Source organism: Rhipicephalus sanguineus, chromosome 1 (genome assembly GCF_013339695.2).
Source record: "Rhipicephalus sanguineus isolate Rsan-2018 chromosome 1, BIME_Rsan_1.4, whole genome shotgun sequence".
NCBI lineage: Eukaryota > Metazoa > Arthropoda > Arachnida > Ixodida > Ixodidae > Rhipicephalus > Rhipicephalus sanguineus.
Window position 1 is genome coordinate 89,143,695 of NC_051176.1, and position 19,090 is coordinate 89,162,784.

The window sequence follows — 19,090 nt, forward strand, 5'->3', positions numbered from 1 at the left end:
TGCTATGCAACTCTCGGTACCATCATCTGCATGCATGGATTGATGCATTCTGCAATGCTTTAATCATGCATCTTATCACTGGCCCTGTGATCTCAAAAGTCACCTGTGTCCTTCTCTAGACAGCAACAGCTATAAATATTTTGCATAACCTAACTAGTTTTTTTTCCAAACAGCATGACTTACCTCTATTTGCACAGTCAGTAAGCCTGAACACACAGTGCACACTTTGGTAGTTTGACATATTTTATTTTCAATTACAAACAAAACTGTGCAACAATGTATACACCAATACAGCATTTGTAAACTAATAAGTGAATCTTACACTTCTACAGAAACAAGGGAAAAAAATAAAACTGCGAAAGAGGTGATCAAATAATTGAACAGAACGATTGTTGTTTTTCTACGCTTCAGGGGTTTCAGGCCTTCAGGGGCGTAGCCAGAAATTTTTTTCGGGGGGGGGGGGGGGGGTTCAATTATGCTTTATGTATGTTCGTGCATGCGTTTGTATGTGTGCGTGCCTATATACGCAAGCAAAATTGAAAAATTTCGGGGGGGGGGGGGGTTGTGTCCCCCCAACCCCCTCCTTGGCTACACCCCTGCAGGCCTTCTCATCTGACGAGAATTAATTGATAATGACCTAACTTGAGTTTCAGCACGCCTATACGTAGAAAAAACTCTACTTTCTTGCAGAGTGCAGATCCATACATACATGGAAAATTGCACCACATAAATGCCAGAAGCTACCTAAATGCCTTCAATTATAATTACTTTATTTAGACACAATAAGATAACACAGAATTGATTAGAGTAACAAAGAAGTATTGCAAGTAAATGGGCCTTGATCGACGCCATATATGTAGCCTTGGAAACAGACGAAGGGCTTGAGGTGTGCTTCCTGCCTGTTTATGGCACTTAATTTGCAATATATGAGTAGAATACACAGTGAAAAAAATTCTGTTCTATATCATGAGCTGTGTAGTGCACGTATGTACTATGATTTATCACAAATGTATTACTAAACTAGATACCCTCTATATTAGTAGGCCTGAAGTTTGAGGACGCAGCTTTTCTGTAGGTAGTGGCTAATAAAATTTCAAAACATGGGTATCAGCTGTGCATGAACGACAAGTGATATGCTAATATAATGCCCTAATAAATAGGACTTTTCATAGTACATGCATCAGAAATAATACGATGACTGTGTATGTTATACTCCGAGGAAACCTACAAAATGAATAATGAATATGTATATATGAACACACACACATACACACGCACATACAGTTATTATTGCACATGATGTCTGCCACAGATTTCAATGCTAGTGTACCTGCTACTCAGGTATCCTCAAAAGAAAGAGCATTGAAAAGTGCATGAACATAAAACAAACTTGAATGTCTGTAAAGTTTGTGAAAATTCAGCTAGCCTGCAGCCTTATCTACCCAGCCTAACAAAGTAACAAAAAACACACAAACGAAATAAAACTGCACAAAAAAGAACATAAGTTAGGCGTTGTCCTTGAGCTTGTCGAGAATCTTCAGCAGTTTACTGCTTGCCCAGCAACGTGGAAAACTCTCTTCCTTGTGCAGCAAACTTTGAATTAGTCCCAATGTTTGGGCGAAAGCAGACGGGTAGGTACCATCCTTTATGTAATGTATGGTCAAACACAAGAAAAGTGTCTTTTCAAGTGCGCAGTCATCTTTCAGGGTAGCACGCTCGTCCTCAGCACAAGAAATAAGCTTTGTTGCTGAGCTCCAAACAATCATGGGCCCTGGCAACCCATGGACATCTGCAAGATACTGGAAAAAAGTAATAAAAACTAATATATGTTTTATGTTCTGCACAGCACATCTTCATACAAAAAGCTAACAATTCAGAGGTAGTAGATGGATGAATGCCAGCACTAAAATATTGCAAGCTTTAGATGCAAGACCGTGCATAAATTGAGATTGTTATGGGCGTGGTTTATGCCACAGTAAATAAATCAGTTTCAGCCACCCCGATACACAGCTATAGGTGCCACTGCTTGAAATTTTGCTAATACATTCAAAGCAGCCACAAGTACAATGTCAGATCTCACAAGTGTATAAGGAAGCGTTTCTTTGTGTTTCGCACGCAATGTTCATATCATATATCTGTTCCATGAAAATGGGTAAAAACAGCAGCCAAATGAGTGTACTGAGACCATAAGTTACGGAAAGCAGAGCCTTGGCTTGCTTCAATAGTAGGCTGAAATGGAAGCCTGAAGCCACCTGTCAATGATGACATATCACAGGTGGTGACAGATGGCATGTGTGTTGGGCATGTCCTTTTGCACTAAACTTGAGTGCTGTAGTGTCACGCTCACAGGGCAAACCTGGAAATACCTGGTTTCTGTTTCTGTTGGGAAATGGAAGTACCAAAGGACAATCAAAAATGCCCGAATGGATAGCCTACATTGACTTAGATGATTGCTTATGTGTGTACGCCTTTGTGCATACAGATGTACTTGAACTATCTTAAACTATTTTAAACAAAGGAATTGACTGGGCCCTATTCAACTGCAGAAAAGGAACTCTGCTACAAACAAGGTGGACGTAGCGACAGAGTCCACATTGAAAAACTAAAGGCCATGTCCACACTAGGATACATTGCAGTTCCCACTCATCATGTAAGGTGGCTACGCATGTAAGGTGGCTACGCATAGGCTAGTATCAATATTCTTTGCAGCACCAAGGAAACAATCTTCAATCTACATGGATGTTCTAATACTGAAATTTGACATATAATCTTTCGTTGAGTGAATGATACAAATTACATTCAAAGTCAATGTCACAGTACTTTAGTAGACTCAAAAGGCCCACTTTGTGTACAGAGATGCATGCAGCGAATGGTGCTGTTGTATATAGACTAATATCACAATTTTCCAGGTCCTTTCGGCTGTCAATGCACACGTCTGAGAGTGGTGCCACCACCTGCTTATTGAATATTGTCTTTCTTTCACTGAAATTAAAGCTCTTTTGCAGAAAAACATTCTTATATTCAAAAGTATTTTGTGTTTGCATACAGCATAATTGGGCATAAAATTACCCTGAATATCTCCTTTCAATGTGGTCTTGACAAACATGTATTTGTCGTCTGGTCAGACATAGAACAGCTTTTTTTTTTAATTTCATATGCTGCGCCGAAAATTGCTGCATAATTGTGACAAAATTGTCGTGCGAAAGAAAATTCTTCAATGGAATGAGCTAGCTATAGACTTAATTGTAATTTATCAACTCTCCACCAGAAACAAATATCTAAGTTATATCTGTTGCAGTACCTAAACGCAGATAAATAGTTACATTGTTTATGAACACTTTACGATAGTCATGCAAGTACAATACTGATTCCGTTTTTGAGCAATATATGAGAGACAGATCCGCTTCAGGTGCACAATTGCAGATACTGCTTGATATCGTTCTTCATTCGCGAACCACATAATAGTGAGCAACAGTGTTTCGCTTTCTGACAATTTGCGACCTTCATGCGTTTCGAAGAAAAGGTCCGAGCAAGAGGCTCTTCCGATGCGCCTTTCACAGATCTATCGAGACTCGTTAGGAGCGGTGCTAATTGTTTCTAACCGCACAACAGAAGATTGGGGGCATCGACATAAACTCACCCAGTCGTGCGTGGTTCACGGGGCAGTGCCCGCAGTAGGAGCACCAGGCAACTTGATGTGGCACGCCTGGTTCCCCTGGCTGGCGGCTGTACGCGAGCAATCTGATGCAATCACACTCACATCGCACTCACACGTGCCATCATAACTGCACGCTCCTCTCTGGATGCCTTTGACGTCGGCCGAGGTGTACATCCCACGCAGCAGGGCCTGATCGGCACTGCCGAAACGTTGAAGCACGCCAAGACGATCGCGGGACCGAATTCTCAACGAAAACAGAGAGACCACGCAAGGAGCGGGCGCAAAAGAGACAGACACCGCTCGACGCGCATGGGAGAGAGAACTGTAGGGGGAAGAACTCAGCAGCGTGAGCAAGGAGAGAACGCGATCAAAGGTGAAACCTTCCTTCGCACGTTGAGTTTGTAGACGATCGGCCAAGGTCAGGGAGGCGCTGGCTGTATCAGCTGTATCTCGAGTTCACCGGCCGCATTCGGCGCCAACACAGGAAACACTACACGACGTCAACGTGGACTTCGAGCCTTGAGTACGCTCGCTCGGCACTGTTGATATATAAGTTTCTCTCTCGCTTCTCGCCGCGGCGCCAATCTCAATCTCCCGCATAAGACAACGGGCCCTGTATAAGCGTTGCGTCCGCTCGAGACCTTTTCGCGTCAATAAACACCGGGGCCCATATAAGCGTTGCGTCCGCTCGCGGCCGCATATAGCGGGCCCAGCCGTCACCGCAGAATTTGACACGCTTAATGGCGGGTGAAGGGCCGCTTATATGGAGTACCTTGTGGTGGAATAAAAATGGGCCGTTTATGTGCCGGGCGTTATATGGGACTTGAATAAGAGTTTGGCTCGCCGTGGATACATGGCGCCTAAGATGTCACGTTGCTATGCTCGACTACGCGGGTTCGACTCCCGCCCACGGTGGCCGCATTTCGATGTACATAATTAACACCCGTCTTCTTATGGATTTAGGTGCGTGTTTTAGAATCCCCGGTGGTCAATATTAATCCGAGTTCCCCCCCTCCCCCCCCCCCCTCTTCCCACTGTAGCGTGTCTCATAATCATGCCGTGGTTTTGGCTCGTGAAACATCAGATTTCGATAAATCACACTGGCTCATTCACTATTACGCTCAATGACAGAAACTACGTGACGTACTTTTTGGAGCTGCGGTTTTTTCGCATAATGACTGTCAAAGGACGTTTGCGAGAAGTGCTCCTTTGCCAATGAACTATAAAATCACCTGGTGTTGCCACCAGTGGCGCAACCATATATTTTTTTCGCCGGGGGGGTTCAACCATACATTATGTATGTCCGTGCGTGCATTTGTATGGGTTTGTGTATAGATAGACATGCAAAATTGAAAAATCTTACATGTGTATATACTTTGTATGTGTATATAATTTTGCATGTGTATATTTTGCATGTGAAAAGGTCGGGGGGGGGGCGTTGAACCCCCCCCTCCCGCCAGACCTTTTCAATTTAAGCTATGCCCCCTGGTTGCCACCTGACAACCTGGCTACGTCCTTGGTTGCCACCTTTTAATCGCAGGATAACTTATACCTTGTGATGAAGACTGCCGCACAATAGTTTCCAGCACTCTTGATACATTCCAAAATAAATGAGTCATATGAACCTCGAGCTAGATTTATGTCTGCAAAATAACCGCTTGCCGTAGATTCATTGTTTATAGACTTCATTAGGCTGCGTGTTACAAAGGGACAATCCCCTCGAACCATTCCCAAGCAAGAGTGCAGTTGCGTAAAAATCAAATGTTGCAAACAAAATCTTAATCACGGTGGCAGACGCATGCTTGGTGGCATTAACAAAAGTATATATATTGTAACGAGAGAAACAGAGACAACGCCTGTTACTAGGCCGGCTGTTCTATTCTCTGAACCTCTTCTTCCTCTGCCTCGATCTCACTGCCCGCGCGCCCGAACATCGGAGTCTGTCATCACACTCGGCCATGAGTGCAAGCGCGCGGAGCTGCCGGCAGTGTCTCTGGTGGGCGGCTTTGGCTGCATCGCAGTGGACGGTCCCGGCCACGCTGTGACTTGGCTCGTGGACCTGCCGTAAGTGGGTCTGGTGGGCGACCCTGGCTGCATCGCAGCGGTCGATCTCGGCCACGCTGCGACGTCATCTGACCGGTAAAACATGCTTCTGGCTGCCGGGTTTGGCTTTGTTGCAGAGGTAACGGTGGACGCCGCATGCCCAGAAGAGGATGCCGGAACAGCATCCGAGGAGGCCCCGTGGAAGGCACTTGGGGTGGCTTCCTTTCTGTTACATCCGCATGATTGTCAGCATCGGAAATACCGTCCAGACAATCATTTCGAACATTCTGTGGCTTTGGGAGGACTGAAGAATGTTCAGCCAAATTCTGCACGTTAGCAACGGGGCGCTCACTCTCTTTCTTTTCATTGATGCCCAACGGCTCTGGAGGTGGTATAGGTGGCTCTTCTGGCGCTGTGCTTCTGAGTTCCCCTGCTACATTTTCTGGCTCACTTAGCACAAGGTGGCCATCTGCGCACCCGGCCAATTTTTCTGCTTGAAGTCGGGGATGTGGCTCTGACGAGCCTGAGAAGACGTTGCTGATGTCCATGCACTTGTCCGCCTCCAGAATTGGTAGCGTGTGAAGCACCAGAGGAGCCGGCACATCCAAGTCCCGAAGGGAAGATGAGCTTGGGGGACGCGTTACCAACTGCTGTGGAGAGAATGTTGTCTCGACTTGTCGTGGCGGTAAGCTGCACTGCGCAGTAGCAGCCTCGAGGTGGTGCCCCTTCAGAGCTCCATCCTCGGTAGCGGTGAGGTTGGACTGGGTGGTGGCAGCGAGGTGGTAGTCAATTGGTCCAAAGGCAGCTATGAGCCTGGTGCTCCACTCGGCCCAGGATTGCTGCCGCACGCCTTCGTACCTGTGCCACGCCGCGGCACCATTCCGAAGGCGGTCAATGGCCACGCACCACTTCTGCTGGTCCGTCCAGCACTCGCGAGCTCCGATTGCGTTTACGGTCGCCACCCAGTCGACGGCGTCGTTCTGGAAACCGTGGAACTCCGGTAGTTCGCAGGCAGCCGGCGATGGTGCTACGGTAGGCGAAACTCCGGGGCATGACAACGCCAACCAGTCGAGTTGGTATGAGAGCTCCGTGAGGGCACACCGCAGCTCTCTGCGGCTCTCGGGTGAGCTCTCTTCATGGTCTTGCGAGGCGGCGGCGGCCAACGCGGCATTGAGCGAGTGCAGTGCTGGCAAGGCGGCAGGACACAGCACGGAGACTGACGCTGCCAAGGCGTTCACCGTGACTCGGAGTCGCGCGATGGTGGCGGAAAGCTCGGCGGCGCTCTCGGGCGATCCGCGCGTGGTGCCTGTGGTGACGTCCGAGGAGTATGGCACGATCAGCGTACCCACAGAGGAGGGACCCTTGTCCGAGGGAGCTTGGACAGCATCCCTAAGCGGCTCGGGTGTCGATGGAATACTCAGTAAGCCGTTGTCGCTGCGGGAAGCGTGGACGGCACTCCCGGGATCCTTGCCGTTGGAAGCGTCAACCGCGTTCCGAGGTAACCGGTACACGAGCGATGTCGTGTCGTGAACTGGTACTGCGGCGTCGATGAAGGAGGGTTGAGCCGCCGAGGAGGCCTGGACGCCGTCCACGGACGGTGCCTGAAGCGCCGACAGATTGGCAGGTGGTGACGGGGAGGCATGTACGCCGTCCCTGGGCGACAGGAGCCCGTGCGCATTGTTGCCGCGAAGTAGCACGTCACCGGACAAGTAGTTCCCCGGAACCATAATGGAGGCCTGGACGCCGTCCGCTGGTGGTGGGATGGATGCTTGCCGTGGTGGTCTACTTGTGGGTTCCATCAGCGAGGAAGCGTGACGGCGTTCCTCTGGAAGACGCGTTGCCTCAAGCTAACAGCTGGGGTTCGCCGAAGCCTTTCGACGACTGCGCCATTGTAACGAGAGAAACAGAGACAACGCCTGTTACTAGGCCGGCTGTTCTATTCTCTGAACCTCTTCTTCCTCTGCCTCGATCTCACTGCCCGCGCGCCCGAACATCGGAGTCTGTCATCACAATATATATATATATATATATATATATATATATATATATATATATATATATATATATATATATATAATGTACACTGAACAAAACAATATATATATATATATATATATATATTGTTTTTGAAGAGGAAGAAGAACGGGGGCTACCTTTTTAACATTTAAACTTCATAAACGTTCTTCTATTCAAATTATCATAGTATGATAGCAAAATGTTTTTTCCTTAATTTTCTGTCAAAAATGGAGTCATAATGTCGAATGTTGCGCTGAACACGATACGTGAAAAAAAAAATGCGGGCAGTTTGCACTAAGTCGCGCAAAGCTTTGCACAGCGAACTACGGGTGCGTCGCCGCTCGTGCTCCACGTCGACCGACACGTCTCGCTTAGAGATGCGCGGCTTCCTCCTCGGGAGTACGCACTTTCTTAGGACGCCCCACGGCTCCCTGGACACGATAGGGCGCAGCCAGCCTATGCACTATAGAGCGGAGGATATGCACTATGGAGGTTGCGTGCGATGTTTCCCTCGGTGGGTGTGGCTTGGCCAGGTGGTGCGGTATCTGGTCGCTAGACGACGCGATGTTTGCTTCCTCTTTCTTTCTATATTTTTCTCTCTCTCTATTTCTTTCTCTCTCTTTCGTTGACCTTTTCTCTTTCTTTGTCTTTCTGCATTTCTTTCTCTCTATTTCTCTCTCGTTCTTTCTGTGCTACGCTTTCCTCTCAACCCTCCTTCTTTCCCTCCTCCTCGCCATCACATCTCTCCTCCTCACACTCACTTCCCTTTCCCACCCTCTTGCTGCACTATACTATATAAGGCCATGCTATGCTCTGCTAGCGTGCCTAGATAGCCGAGTGAATAAAGAAAAAAAACATAGCCTGACTATACTCGGCGACAACTTTTCTTGACAGCACTGTGGAAGCTACAGAACCAAAGCGCATGCCTGCTACCGCGCCAGAAAATAGTACTTTAGTTTACTGATAATTGTCTGATTTGCCTTGCTGAAATAAATGCTGCTTTATTTATTATGAGACTCAAACAGTTGCGGGAAGTCGTAGGTAAAATACAGTTATTGTTCACTTTGCAAGAATCCTTTCCTTTTCTTTCCATTTCTTAGACAGCACCACCTTTTCAGCACGCCCGTTTTCCAAAGTAAACATGGCGTCCGTGACGTAGTTGGCCAGTGTGCGGCCGCAAACGTGCTCTTTAGCTCTCCAAGAAAAATATACTCGTATTACGACACGAAAATGTACACTAAACAATCTAAATGTCACCCCGTTCGCATTTTTCGTGTATATGTTTTTATAAACTGAGAGCGAGCAAAACCGAAATCAGCCGCAAGCTGCCGCACTACTTGCGGAGCAACACGAATATGCGGAAGCCCCGCCTCCATAGCCTTCGCTCCACTGTCAAGATAAGTTGTCGCCGAGTATAGCTGAGAGGTTAGGACGCTCTCCTTCGCACCGAGGGTACGCGGGTTGCAATCCCGCCTCGAGAAGAACTTTTTTTCAGCAAGAATTTTTCTCTTTCTTTCTTTCTTTCTTTCTTTCTTTCTTTCTTTCTTTCTTTCTTTCTTTCTTTCTTTCTTTCTTTCTTTCTTTCTTTCTTTCTTTCTTTCTTTCTTTCTTTCTCTCTGTACTCGTTCTCAGGGTTATTACAGGCCAGGCCGCAGCGGTAAGTAGTGTGATTTGCTCAGATTCTTTGGCACAGACCCGTTCATGATGATGATAGTTTTCGGGCACGGCCACACGTTTTACGCCGAGCTTGAGCAGCTTCGCTGTTAATAACCGTCCTCTATTCAATTTAACGTGTTCCCGATTTGAGTTGTTGTGAAATTATTCTGTACTGAGTTAATGAGCGCATTATAACTTTGTTCGCTTCAGATGGGTGCACGTTGCCGAAAGGTGTCGACTGCTTTATCGTCCTGTACAGCCTGCACCGAAATCCGAACGAATTTGAGAAGCCAGACGAGTACATACCAGAGAGGTTCACGTCGGAAGAGAACAGTCGCCGCCACCCCTTCAGCTACATTCCCTTCTCTGCGGGGCCAAAGAATTGCCTAGGTGAGTCATAAGTATTTTTTTTTTTCGAAAGTCTGCCCTTAGTCATAAGTATTCGTGTATATGTTTATTTGAGATAACACCCTTTCGATTTACCGTTCAAATCATAATTGCTGCATTTTTTGTTGCGGTGCTCCAGCCATTGGTGCAGTGTGTAGGAGCTAATTGTGTAGTAGGCCACCGCGGTGCCACAGTGCTTACGGTGGTGGGCATGTTGACACGAAAGACGAGAAATCGATCCCGGCCGCGGCCTTTGCATTTCGATGGAGGCGCAAAGATAGAGGTCCATGCACTGTGCGATGTCAGTGTAGTTTAAAGAACCCCAGGGGGTCGAAATTATCGGGAGCTCTCCAATACGGCGTCTCTCCACAGCCTAGAGTCGCTTTGGGACGTCATACACCATAAATGAAACCAAACCAGTTTCGTCGAACAACAGGATGGGAAGTCCATGAACTAGCAAATCTGAAGAAAATTTACAGTAGAACTCAACTGACGTCACTTGTCATTGTCAATGACAATAGCGTAAGGGTGAATTGACGACACTCGGTGAGTGGTTTGAACACGCGCCGAGCGCCCAACCGGAGGAGGAAAAGTTTGGCAGATCCCACGCGTTGTGGGAATCGCTTTCATGCGAAGCAGTCAGCGAGCAATGTTCTATGCTGCATTTTTTGGCTTTGAGCCAAGCGTGTCGATGTGTATCGACGTGTTTTCTTCAGTGTAGTAATTGTGTGCACATTGTGGGCTTACCAAGAACGTCTACTACACTGGCGTTTAAAGGGTAACTTATAGTCTGACGTAACGTCAGCACTCGCGTTAAAGCACCGACGTCAGTATTGTGGAACCGAAGCGCACTTTACGGTCCGATGATGTGAATATCATAACTTTCGTTTCCGTATTCCTTCGAGGTCGGGCAGCGCTTGAATATAGCATGCTGGATCGTAGGGATACAAATGTAATGTTTATTAGACTGCTATGAAAGCGGAGCCAACACTGAAACCACAATTGACGTTAGTCCGACATAACGCCTGTATCATAGGAGTACATATGTATAGTTTCTGGGCTCCGCCACGGGGGTCTAGTGGTTATGGCACTCAACTGCTGACCCGAAGGTCATGGGATCGAATCCCGGCCGCGGCGGCTGCATTTTCGATGGAGGCGAAAATGTTTGAGGCCCGTGTATATAGATTTAAGTGCACGTTGAAAAACCCCACGTGGTCGAAATTTCCGGAGCCCTCCACTACGACGTCCCTCATAATCATCGTGGTTTTGCGACGTTAAACCATATATAGTAATATTATTTAGTAATGTTTCTTGCTTTGTTGTCAAATTAGATAACCAGCACTGCAGCCATATTTGACGTTGCGCCGACATTACGCATGCGCAGGATCTTTTTCTAAGGCAGTTTCAAGGCCTAGAGTGAGTCTGTGGTAGAATACATGAGTGCCACGCAGAATGCTTGGGTTCGATTCGTGCTGGGATTCTGATTTTTATTCTTTGCATTCGTCGGGTCAACGCTGCGGATGTTGGTTTTTCTTAACGCCGTCGCATTTGGAATTACCAATGTCTGTTCTCGCCGTTCCTGGGTAGATATACACTGTCAATCACCTGTGGCGCATACCCGTATACCCCGGCCCCTGGTATACGGGTATGTGCCACAAATGTCTGGAGGAAAGGGTTTGACGACGTACGCCGAATGATTTTCACGTTATTCATGTCATGACCAGGCAGCCAGATTCGTCAAACCCTCTTACCCTCCCGTGCCAATTTTGAGCTACACCAAGTCAAGGAGGCGTAGGTAGAAACGCTTAAAGGGACCGACAACTGATTTTTCTCGACCCAGTTTTTTACGGCGCGACAGGAAGCTCACCCTTCGTAGCGTTTGTAGCTGCAGTGGTTTATCCGAAAAGCACGTAGTTATTTTATAAGCAGTATTTTTCGATCTGAAAGGCTCCAAACACGCATGCAGGCTTGCTCCAGCAACGCTGAGAATTGATAGCGATGCCGCTAGCCCTTGTGAAAGCTGTCGTTGTTCTCCTTTCGCAGGAGTTACTGTAACTATGCTTAACCACCTTCATTTTCAGCTTTCCAACCATTTTTGAAAATAGCAAGCTGTTACAATGAGATGTGTGGCCTTATACACCTTCCCGGTATTTGTACAGCGTTGTGTGCGCCTGCGCCCAAGGTTGTCTGCGCCTGTGTCATGGATGGCTTGTCCCGGCGTCGTTACTCTCTCGATACACGAGCCAAGCCAAGTAATCGAAAACGTAACTGTGCATATGCACGGCCGCACCGAGTAGCAGCGCGCGTCATTTCTGAGACGAAGTGTAGGTAGCAAAACTATGTCGCTCCAAAATCTTAGCGACCTGGAAACTGCGTGCACGGTTGCATGAGCACGCTGAAAAGTTGCTCAAGACGCGCTGACGAGCATGGAATCCTTACGTCACTCGAAGGCATCGCCACTTTAATGCATACTACTAACGCAGGCCTATATGTACATTATTATGGAGTAATACCAGAAACAAACAATATTTCAATACTAACAAAAAAATCGTCGACCGCGTACAGCAATCAACGGTCACGTGACCGTCTTCATCGGATCATTCATGTTTTTGCCGCCAGAGGCGCCACAGGTCATTTTTCGCGACTTTCAATTAGGAATAAAAATATAAATCCATCTCTCACGATAAAAACAGGGTTGATTTGAGTCAGTGCAACGGACAATCTTTACATCAGTGGAGTCAACTCATTTCATATTCTGGGCAGTTGTCGGTCCCTTTAACGTGCCTTAGGTTCGCTAAGAAATGCTTCGCATTTAAAAGTGTGCCCGTGTTTTGAATAACATATTTAAAGGGCCCCTAAATCACTCCGCGTTCAAAGACGAGGTTTCTTTCTCGCCTTCACTACCCTTCCTATAGGCGAAATCTCCTCCTCGCCACTTATTTCTTCATAAAGCACGTGTACAATGTCAGGACTAAGCGTGGAGCCCATCAGGATTTCGCGCTTGTCGGCTACACGCTGTTATCTCCGCTTGCGCAATCGGAAACAGACAAAGCTAAGTGAAATCGCGCACGATGGTCATGCGAGACAAGGAAGAACGGGTGCGCGACTGCATGGCAAAGCAGGGTAGGACATAATTCACAACTGATACCCCTCGTATATGGACCAATGGAGAGTTTGTACCTTAATTACGTCACGTCAATCACCCTTCTGACGTCACGAAGTGCTTCGAAAGGACTAGAAACGCCAGGAGAAAGTAACGCGCTCGTTTTTTTGTATTTTTACAGGCTGTTTAGGGGCCCTTTAACATTGATTGGGGGGAATTTTTAAGTGTTATTTTCGTTTGTTTTCCTTTAAGGGTTTGTTGTTTTTACTTTTAAATCCCAAATTTGCATTTTTACACTTGTTGACGTTGTGTTTACACTTATTTTTCTGCGATTTAATTCTACCTGAACACGTTTGTACATACTTATCGTTCGTTCATGTATGTTACTGTTATTATCGCATCAGTCGTTCTTTCAAACTTCGGTATGTAACATGCCCCTCCCCTCTGGAACGTTCCAACCATGGGGACAAAACTAATTAACTTCGGTAATAGCTGTTCCGCGCATTATTTTTAACAAATTCTGCCGTACGTACTGTTGAACGACGTCCATCGCTGTAATTGGTCGAAAGAGCAACCTAGGCGGTATTACAAAACTAATTTACTGCAAAAACTATTTAAGGACACAGAAATGAAAGCAATCGAAATATGTTGAAGCAATACAGCACAGTATTATGAATCAATATCGTTAAAGCTAAGACACGTCAGAGCATAACTATGTGATATGAAGCAATCGTCGTAGCTTTTATTGCGTGGTAATCAACAGAATGCTTACGTATACTCGACTGAGGCGCAAAATACATTTCGTGGAAAGGGGGATAGGAAAAATAAGAAACTGAAGCGCCAGTTTCTTTTCTTTTCTATCGCCCTTTTCGCGAAATGTATTTTCTGCCACAGTCGAGCATACTTCGGCAATCTAAGCATCAACTCGCCTAAAAAGAAGTCCCTTTGGAATGAACAGAAGGATACATAGTTTTCAAAGCCAGGATTATTATTTACAGAAAATGTTTCCGGTGTTAACGCGTTGCATTCATTGATGGTCTGAAGAAAAAAATAAGAGTACATGAAAAGATCAGTTCGCGCGAAGTAAGGTTCAAGGGCGTGCGCGTGTCTGCTTTGTCTAGAAAGTTCGGTGGCCTAGGTGACTTTCTGTACTATTCTTAAATTTGCGAGACTAATGCGAGTGGGGAAATTTCAGCCTAGCATTTACTCTCCGGTATCGTAAAACGGGGATGTCTTTAGTGACGAAGTATGATGTGGCGAGGTTAGCGCGACTTCGCCTAAGTGTACACGTCTTGGAAGTGAAGGTATCCTACATTTTTAATCGGAAATACATTTATTTATCTTAATAGTGATCAAACTGCTATGATTAGTTATTGTATGAAGTTATACGAGCAACGGATCTTTATTGTAAGACTTGTGATGTCGGCCAGAGCCGATATTGTGGCGCCTTAGAGGAATATGATTAAACCACGGCCGCTACATAAAAAAAAAAAGGTGCGGCCTGCTGCGTCGCGTCGCCGTCAATGGGCGAGCGCGGGTCGGCTGAGCGGCAGCTGTTTTGGGTGAGGGCGCCACAAGCGCGGTCCGCAAGGCAGACGCTGGTCCATGTTACTATGTGGTCGCCTCAGTATTTATGCGTGTCCGTGTGCTTTCTCGTGTCTTTCTTTTGTGTGACCGCGCGTGTGAGCAGCTTGCCTCATGTTTCCTGCGCATGACTACGGTTTTTTGGTGTGCGCGTGTGTGGGAGACGTTTTTTTAAGCGGATGAATGACGCGAACCTGTTGTGTGCCGCTGTGCAACTAGAACGTGTGAAAAGACGCTACTGTAAAGTACCACGTATTCCCGTGCAATCTACAGTGTCGGGAAGCGTAATATTCGTAAAAGAGCACTTCTTTCTGTCTCAAACGAGCGCTAAAACAGCCGCGCGCCGCCGCATCCTGACTACAGCATCAAGCCGCTGCGCTGACTGCTACCCCCAACGGGTGCGCGCAACGAAAAAAAAAAAGACAAGCATCAAAAGGCGCCCAGGGCGAACCCCTACCCTCTCCACCGAGAACGCCGTCGCGGTTGCGACAGCCTAACAGCCACGCAGATCGGGAGAATTCAAGAAATCAAGGTGGAACCGACCGATTCCGCAGACGAACCGGCGAGACGAAGCCCTTTCCCCTAGCTGTCGCTGCGCTACGTGCTACGAGGCGAACAGTCACTTGGAGTGTTCGCGAAACCGGGAATGATCCAAACGAGAGACGACGGAGGGTAGGACGGTAGGGTGAAGTCGGCGAAGAAATTATGTTGTTCGTGTGATTCGTGTAGTGCGATCAGTTGATCTTGGATAATCGAGTGATGACACCGTGGGAGCACTGTTTAGAAGAGTGTCGCCGAATGACGGTGACCGGAGCTGGATATTGTTTGAGTGTTTCATGGAAGAGAAATATACGAGAAACGTTCAAAGAATTGTGGGCTGCACACGTTTGGTGAATAATCAAGGCATTTAAGTGTTCTTGGATAGTTTTTGATGGATGAGAGTGCATTTGTAGCACGGTAAGTTTGTTCCCGTTGTTTTAAACACCATCTAAGTAATGTTGTGAGTTGTAATTGATACCTGCCGAGTGTGGATGTTTGCGTGGTGATTGTACTGCCTTAACTCGGAATATATTTTGTTTGTGTTGTCAACTCTTGGCTCTAACTCTTGCTTTGGACCACAACCGGCCTTAGTTGGCGCACTAAAAGGACCTACATTTAAATTGTGTGTGCTTTCGTGGTGTGTTTCGGTGGGCCGATAAGTCAGCCCTTGGAGCTTTCCCGGCGACTGCCTGTCCATTAACGGGATCAGTGACTGAGTGACACTCTTCATATCAGTTGAGTCAAACGGGCAGCATTCATGGAGAGTATTGAGGCCCACTCTACAAAACATTGGTACTCCAGGGCAAACTGTTCCTATATGTGGGGTAATCGGCAGTTCTAATAACGACTTCACTATTCGACCTGTAATGTGCAACTATAAAACGCCTTATCTACGGCCTGATTGGAGTAAGTGTCGGGCGTACAAACGCGGCTGTCGAAGCGCTTCTCCGTGAACAGCTGGACCGTTGTGGTGGCGCCAGAGCGGGCGCAAGGAGAACTAGGACCCGCACGCCGTTTCGGCGGCACGCAGCAGGCCGCACCTGTTTTTTTTTTTTTTATGTAGCGGCCGTGATTAAACAAAACAATGCACCATACCGGGTAGACTTGCGCTCGCTGTGTAGCTGTATCAACAACCCAAGACAAACAGAAGCTGGAAGCTGAAGAGGTTGAAAAAAGGCTACCTGAATCTGCTGAATGTCCAAAACCACTTACACCTAGGTTTTGTGTGTGGGCCAATACAGAAAGTTCCTACTTTTCTTTTTCAGACTGCATTAAGTGTTGTTAAATACTGCCAATGCACGTTCCGCATTTATGCGCATTACTTCTCTTTGTTCTCGTTTTTAGTGACCAGCTATATATCCCCCAATAATTTGAATTGATGCTTGCGTTTTTTTACAGTTGCATGATTTACTTTTTTAGTAGGACAAGCTGATTCTTCCTGCTTTTCGTCCACCCGCATGTTATGCCGGGGTCTTTCAGGGTTAAGTAACGATATGTGTGATGATCCAGGATAGCGATTTTGAACGTAGTTGGATGTACAAGAGTGTTATTCCATTTCACTCCTGCTTAACCTTAAATGTCGTAACGGCTCCTTTCGTCTCTTTCAGGTCAGAAGTTCGTTATGATGGAGATCAAGATTGTACTCGCGAAGATCTTGTCCAAGTTTACTGTAAAATCTACGTGCCCAATAGAAGAGCTGCAGATGACTTTTGATATTGTTCTCAAAGCCAAAGGAGGACTGCCTGTGCCGTTTCGCAAGCGCAACCAATTTTGAATAAAACAGTCGCACGATTTTTACAAAATTCAAGTTATGTCAAGTGATAAAAAACGGCAACCTACTAGATGCAGTTAGTAGGCTCGGGAGCTTTCCCATTAGGTTAAGCCTTTGTCTGCACGCTGCATATTCAGCTCCTTTCAACGCTAACAAATCGCGCCTAGAGCTGGGCAGTAGAAAAGGAAACACGAAGTTATTCAAGTAGCGAATGTGCCATTGCTAAGGGCACAATGCCTACATTGCAGTATAAGGCTATACAGCAAAAGCGACCCGTGGTCAAAATTTTCAAACATTTTAAAAAGGGGGGTCGGGGTCAGAGGGGTCGGAGCAGTGATTCCACTCCTGCGCCAACTGCGCCAAAGTGCGCCAAATTGTATTTACTGCGCCATCCTGATAATATCGACGAAATTTGCGCCAAACTGCGCCAAAGTCTCGGGTTTGGGGGCGTCTATCACCGGCAATCGCACCGCCGGCGCGTCAGAACATGTGCAGCTCGATCTTGGGGCTGCCAATAAAGTCGCAATCATGGACCAAGAATTATTCCGCTGAATAAATAGCGCTCGCGCGTGCGTTCCGAGTAAGCCACGATGCCATCCACGGTGCCGACGCAGCTTCTGTTCTGCAAGTCGGCTCGACAGCAAAACGCGCTCTCCGCAAAGTGCGACGGCGATTCATCGGCGGACGTCGTCTGTTCCAGAAACGCTGCTGATAGCTCGTTTCAAGCCTCGCATGGCACGTAAGGAAAGCAGTGTTCAGTAATAACTACATGAGTGCCGCTAAAATGTCTGTCACTTGTTTCCGGACATCGCGGAATGAAATCTGGGATCGCTCGCAGTAGATATATGGGACAATAGGCAGTTTTAGAATAGCGTACGCTAAGTTAGCGTTAGCGTTTGCGGCCCGCTATTTCCGTCACTTAGCGGGAGCCCGCGAGCGGTTAGCGTACGACGCATGCGCAGTTGCGCGAAGAACCAACGCAAAGCTTTGCGTACGCTATTCTAAAACTGCCTAATATCGAATTTACCTTGCTTCGCGTTTATGGAAGAGCACGCGAACGGTGGAAACGCGTTGACACTTTTCCTCAGATATACTTTATCCATGGATCTTCATCCAGAACAGCTTTTTCGTAATTCCTTCCGCCAGCACGCGTCCGAGTTTTGTAATCACTCTGCGGTAAATACCCCCTAAAAGGCCCTGCCCTTCGAGCTCACGTGCTAGGGTTCCAATTCGAATTTTTGCTTGCTTTTTTAAAATGTCATCTCATTAGTAAAATCATATCTCCTGGTCGGAGCAGCCGCAAATGCGCAGCTGTCAGTAGCGGGCCCGTCGCTGACGGCCGACAGTGAAGCGGCTACGCCATGTTACACGTCCGCCCCTCGCTTTCGGGGGTCAATAGCTAACGGTTAAAAAAACTCAGTTTCGCTTCAGAGCGAAGCAATGAATGCGATACCAAAAAATTGTATTGTGAAACGAAGTAAGGCTAGCAGCTAACTCTTTTGGATCCGATCTCGCGAACTCAACAAAACGCTGGTTTAACCGAATATGGCCCCTCCAGGAACCGAAGCGTTTTCTTGCTCTGAGTTCTCTAACCGAGAAGTAAGCGTTGAGAGCACAGGAAGTTTACTAGCCGTCCCCTGATGCCTCGAGATAGCGCGCGCGCAAGCGACTGCGCCCTTCGAACGATGCGCCCCCCCCCTTCCGCTCCCCTGGCGTCTCTTCATGCTCCTTACGAAAGACGGGCGGGGCGTTTCCTCTCTGTTTGATGAGCAATCGACGGCAGGCCCGCACGCGGGAAGATGTTATCCTCACGCGCTGTCCGTGCGGCGGAGACAGACGGCCGGCTAGTTTAATCTCCGCTTCAGCCCGCGTTCGTCGCCAGCGCTCGCGAGCTTTACCCGCGGCCTAGAATGCGCGTGGTGATGTTATTAATTTGGACTTTATACGGAAAATTACGGCAACGGCGACGGCAAAAATCCGCCGAGAGTGTCCATATAATTGCTATCGCAAGGGTCAATGTACGGGGCAGATTTTGCGCCCCCCCCCTCTTAGATGATTGGGGGGGCGCCCCCCCTGCCCCCCCCTGTGCGCACGCCTATGCTACTGAGTTGATTTTTTCTATGAGATTTGCAATGAATCGAAATATGTCTAGCCTTCATAAGAGCCTCATAATAATACCCAGGTGCTTGAATGTCAATGCAATATGCTTCTGTATTGCACCGCAGGATGTAAAATTCGCTGCTCCAAAGTGCTCCCAGATGCAAAATTATCTGCTCCAAAGTGCTCCAAGATGAAAATATTGCTGCTCCAAAGTGCTCCAAAACAGAAATTT

The 19,090-nt window shown here is 47.2% G+C and overlaps 1 protein-coding gene across 1 annotated transcript in view; it reads left to right on the forward strand.

Moving 5' to 3' along the window:
* The window catches only part of LOC119393693 (cytochrome P450 4c3-like), a 43,563-nt gene extending 26,795 nt beyond the window's left edge, over window positions 1-16,768 (forward strand). Inside the window, exons 4-5 of the mRNA XM_049411381.1 lie at window positions 9,584-9,763; window positions 16,595-16,768. Coding sequence (XP_049267338.1) covers window positions 9,584-9,763; window positions 16,595-16,761 — 347 coding nt within the window. The 3' untranslated portion in view covers window positions 16,762-16,768. The remainder of the gene's footprint in view (window positions 1-9,583; window positions 9,764-16,594) is intronic.
* The last annotated feature ends 2,322 nt before the right edge of the window (window positions 16,769-19,090 follow it).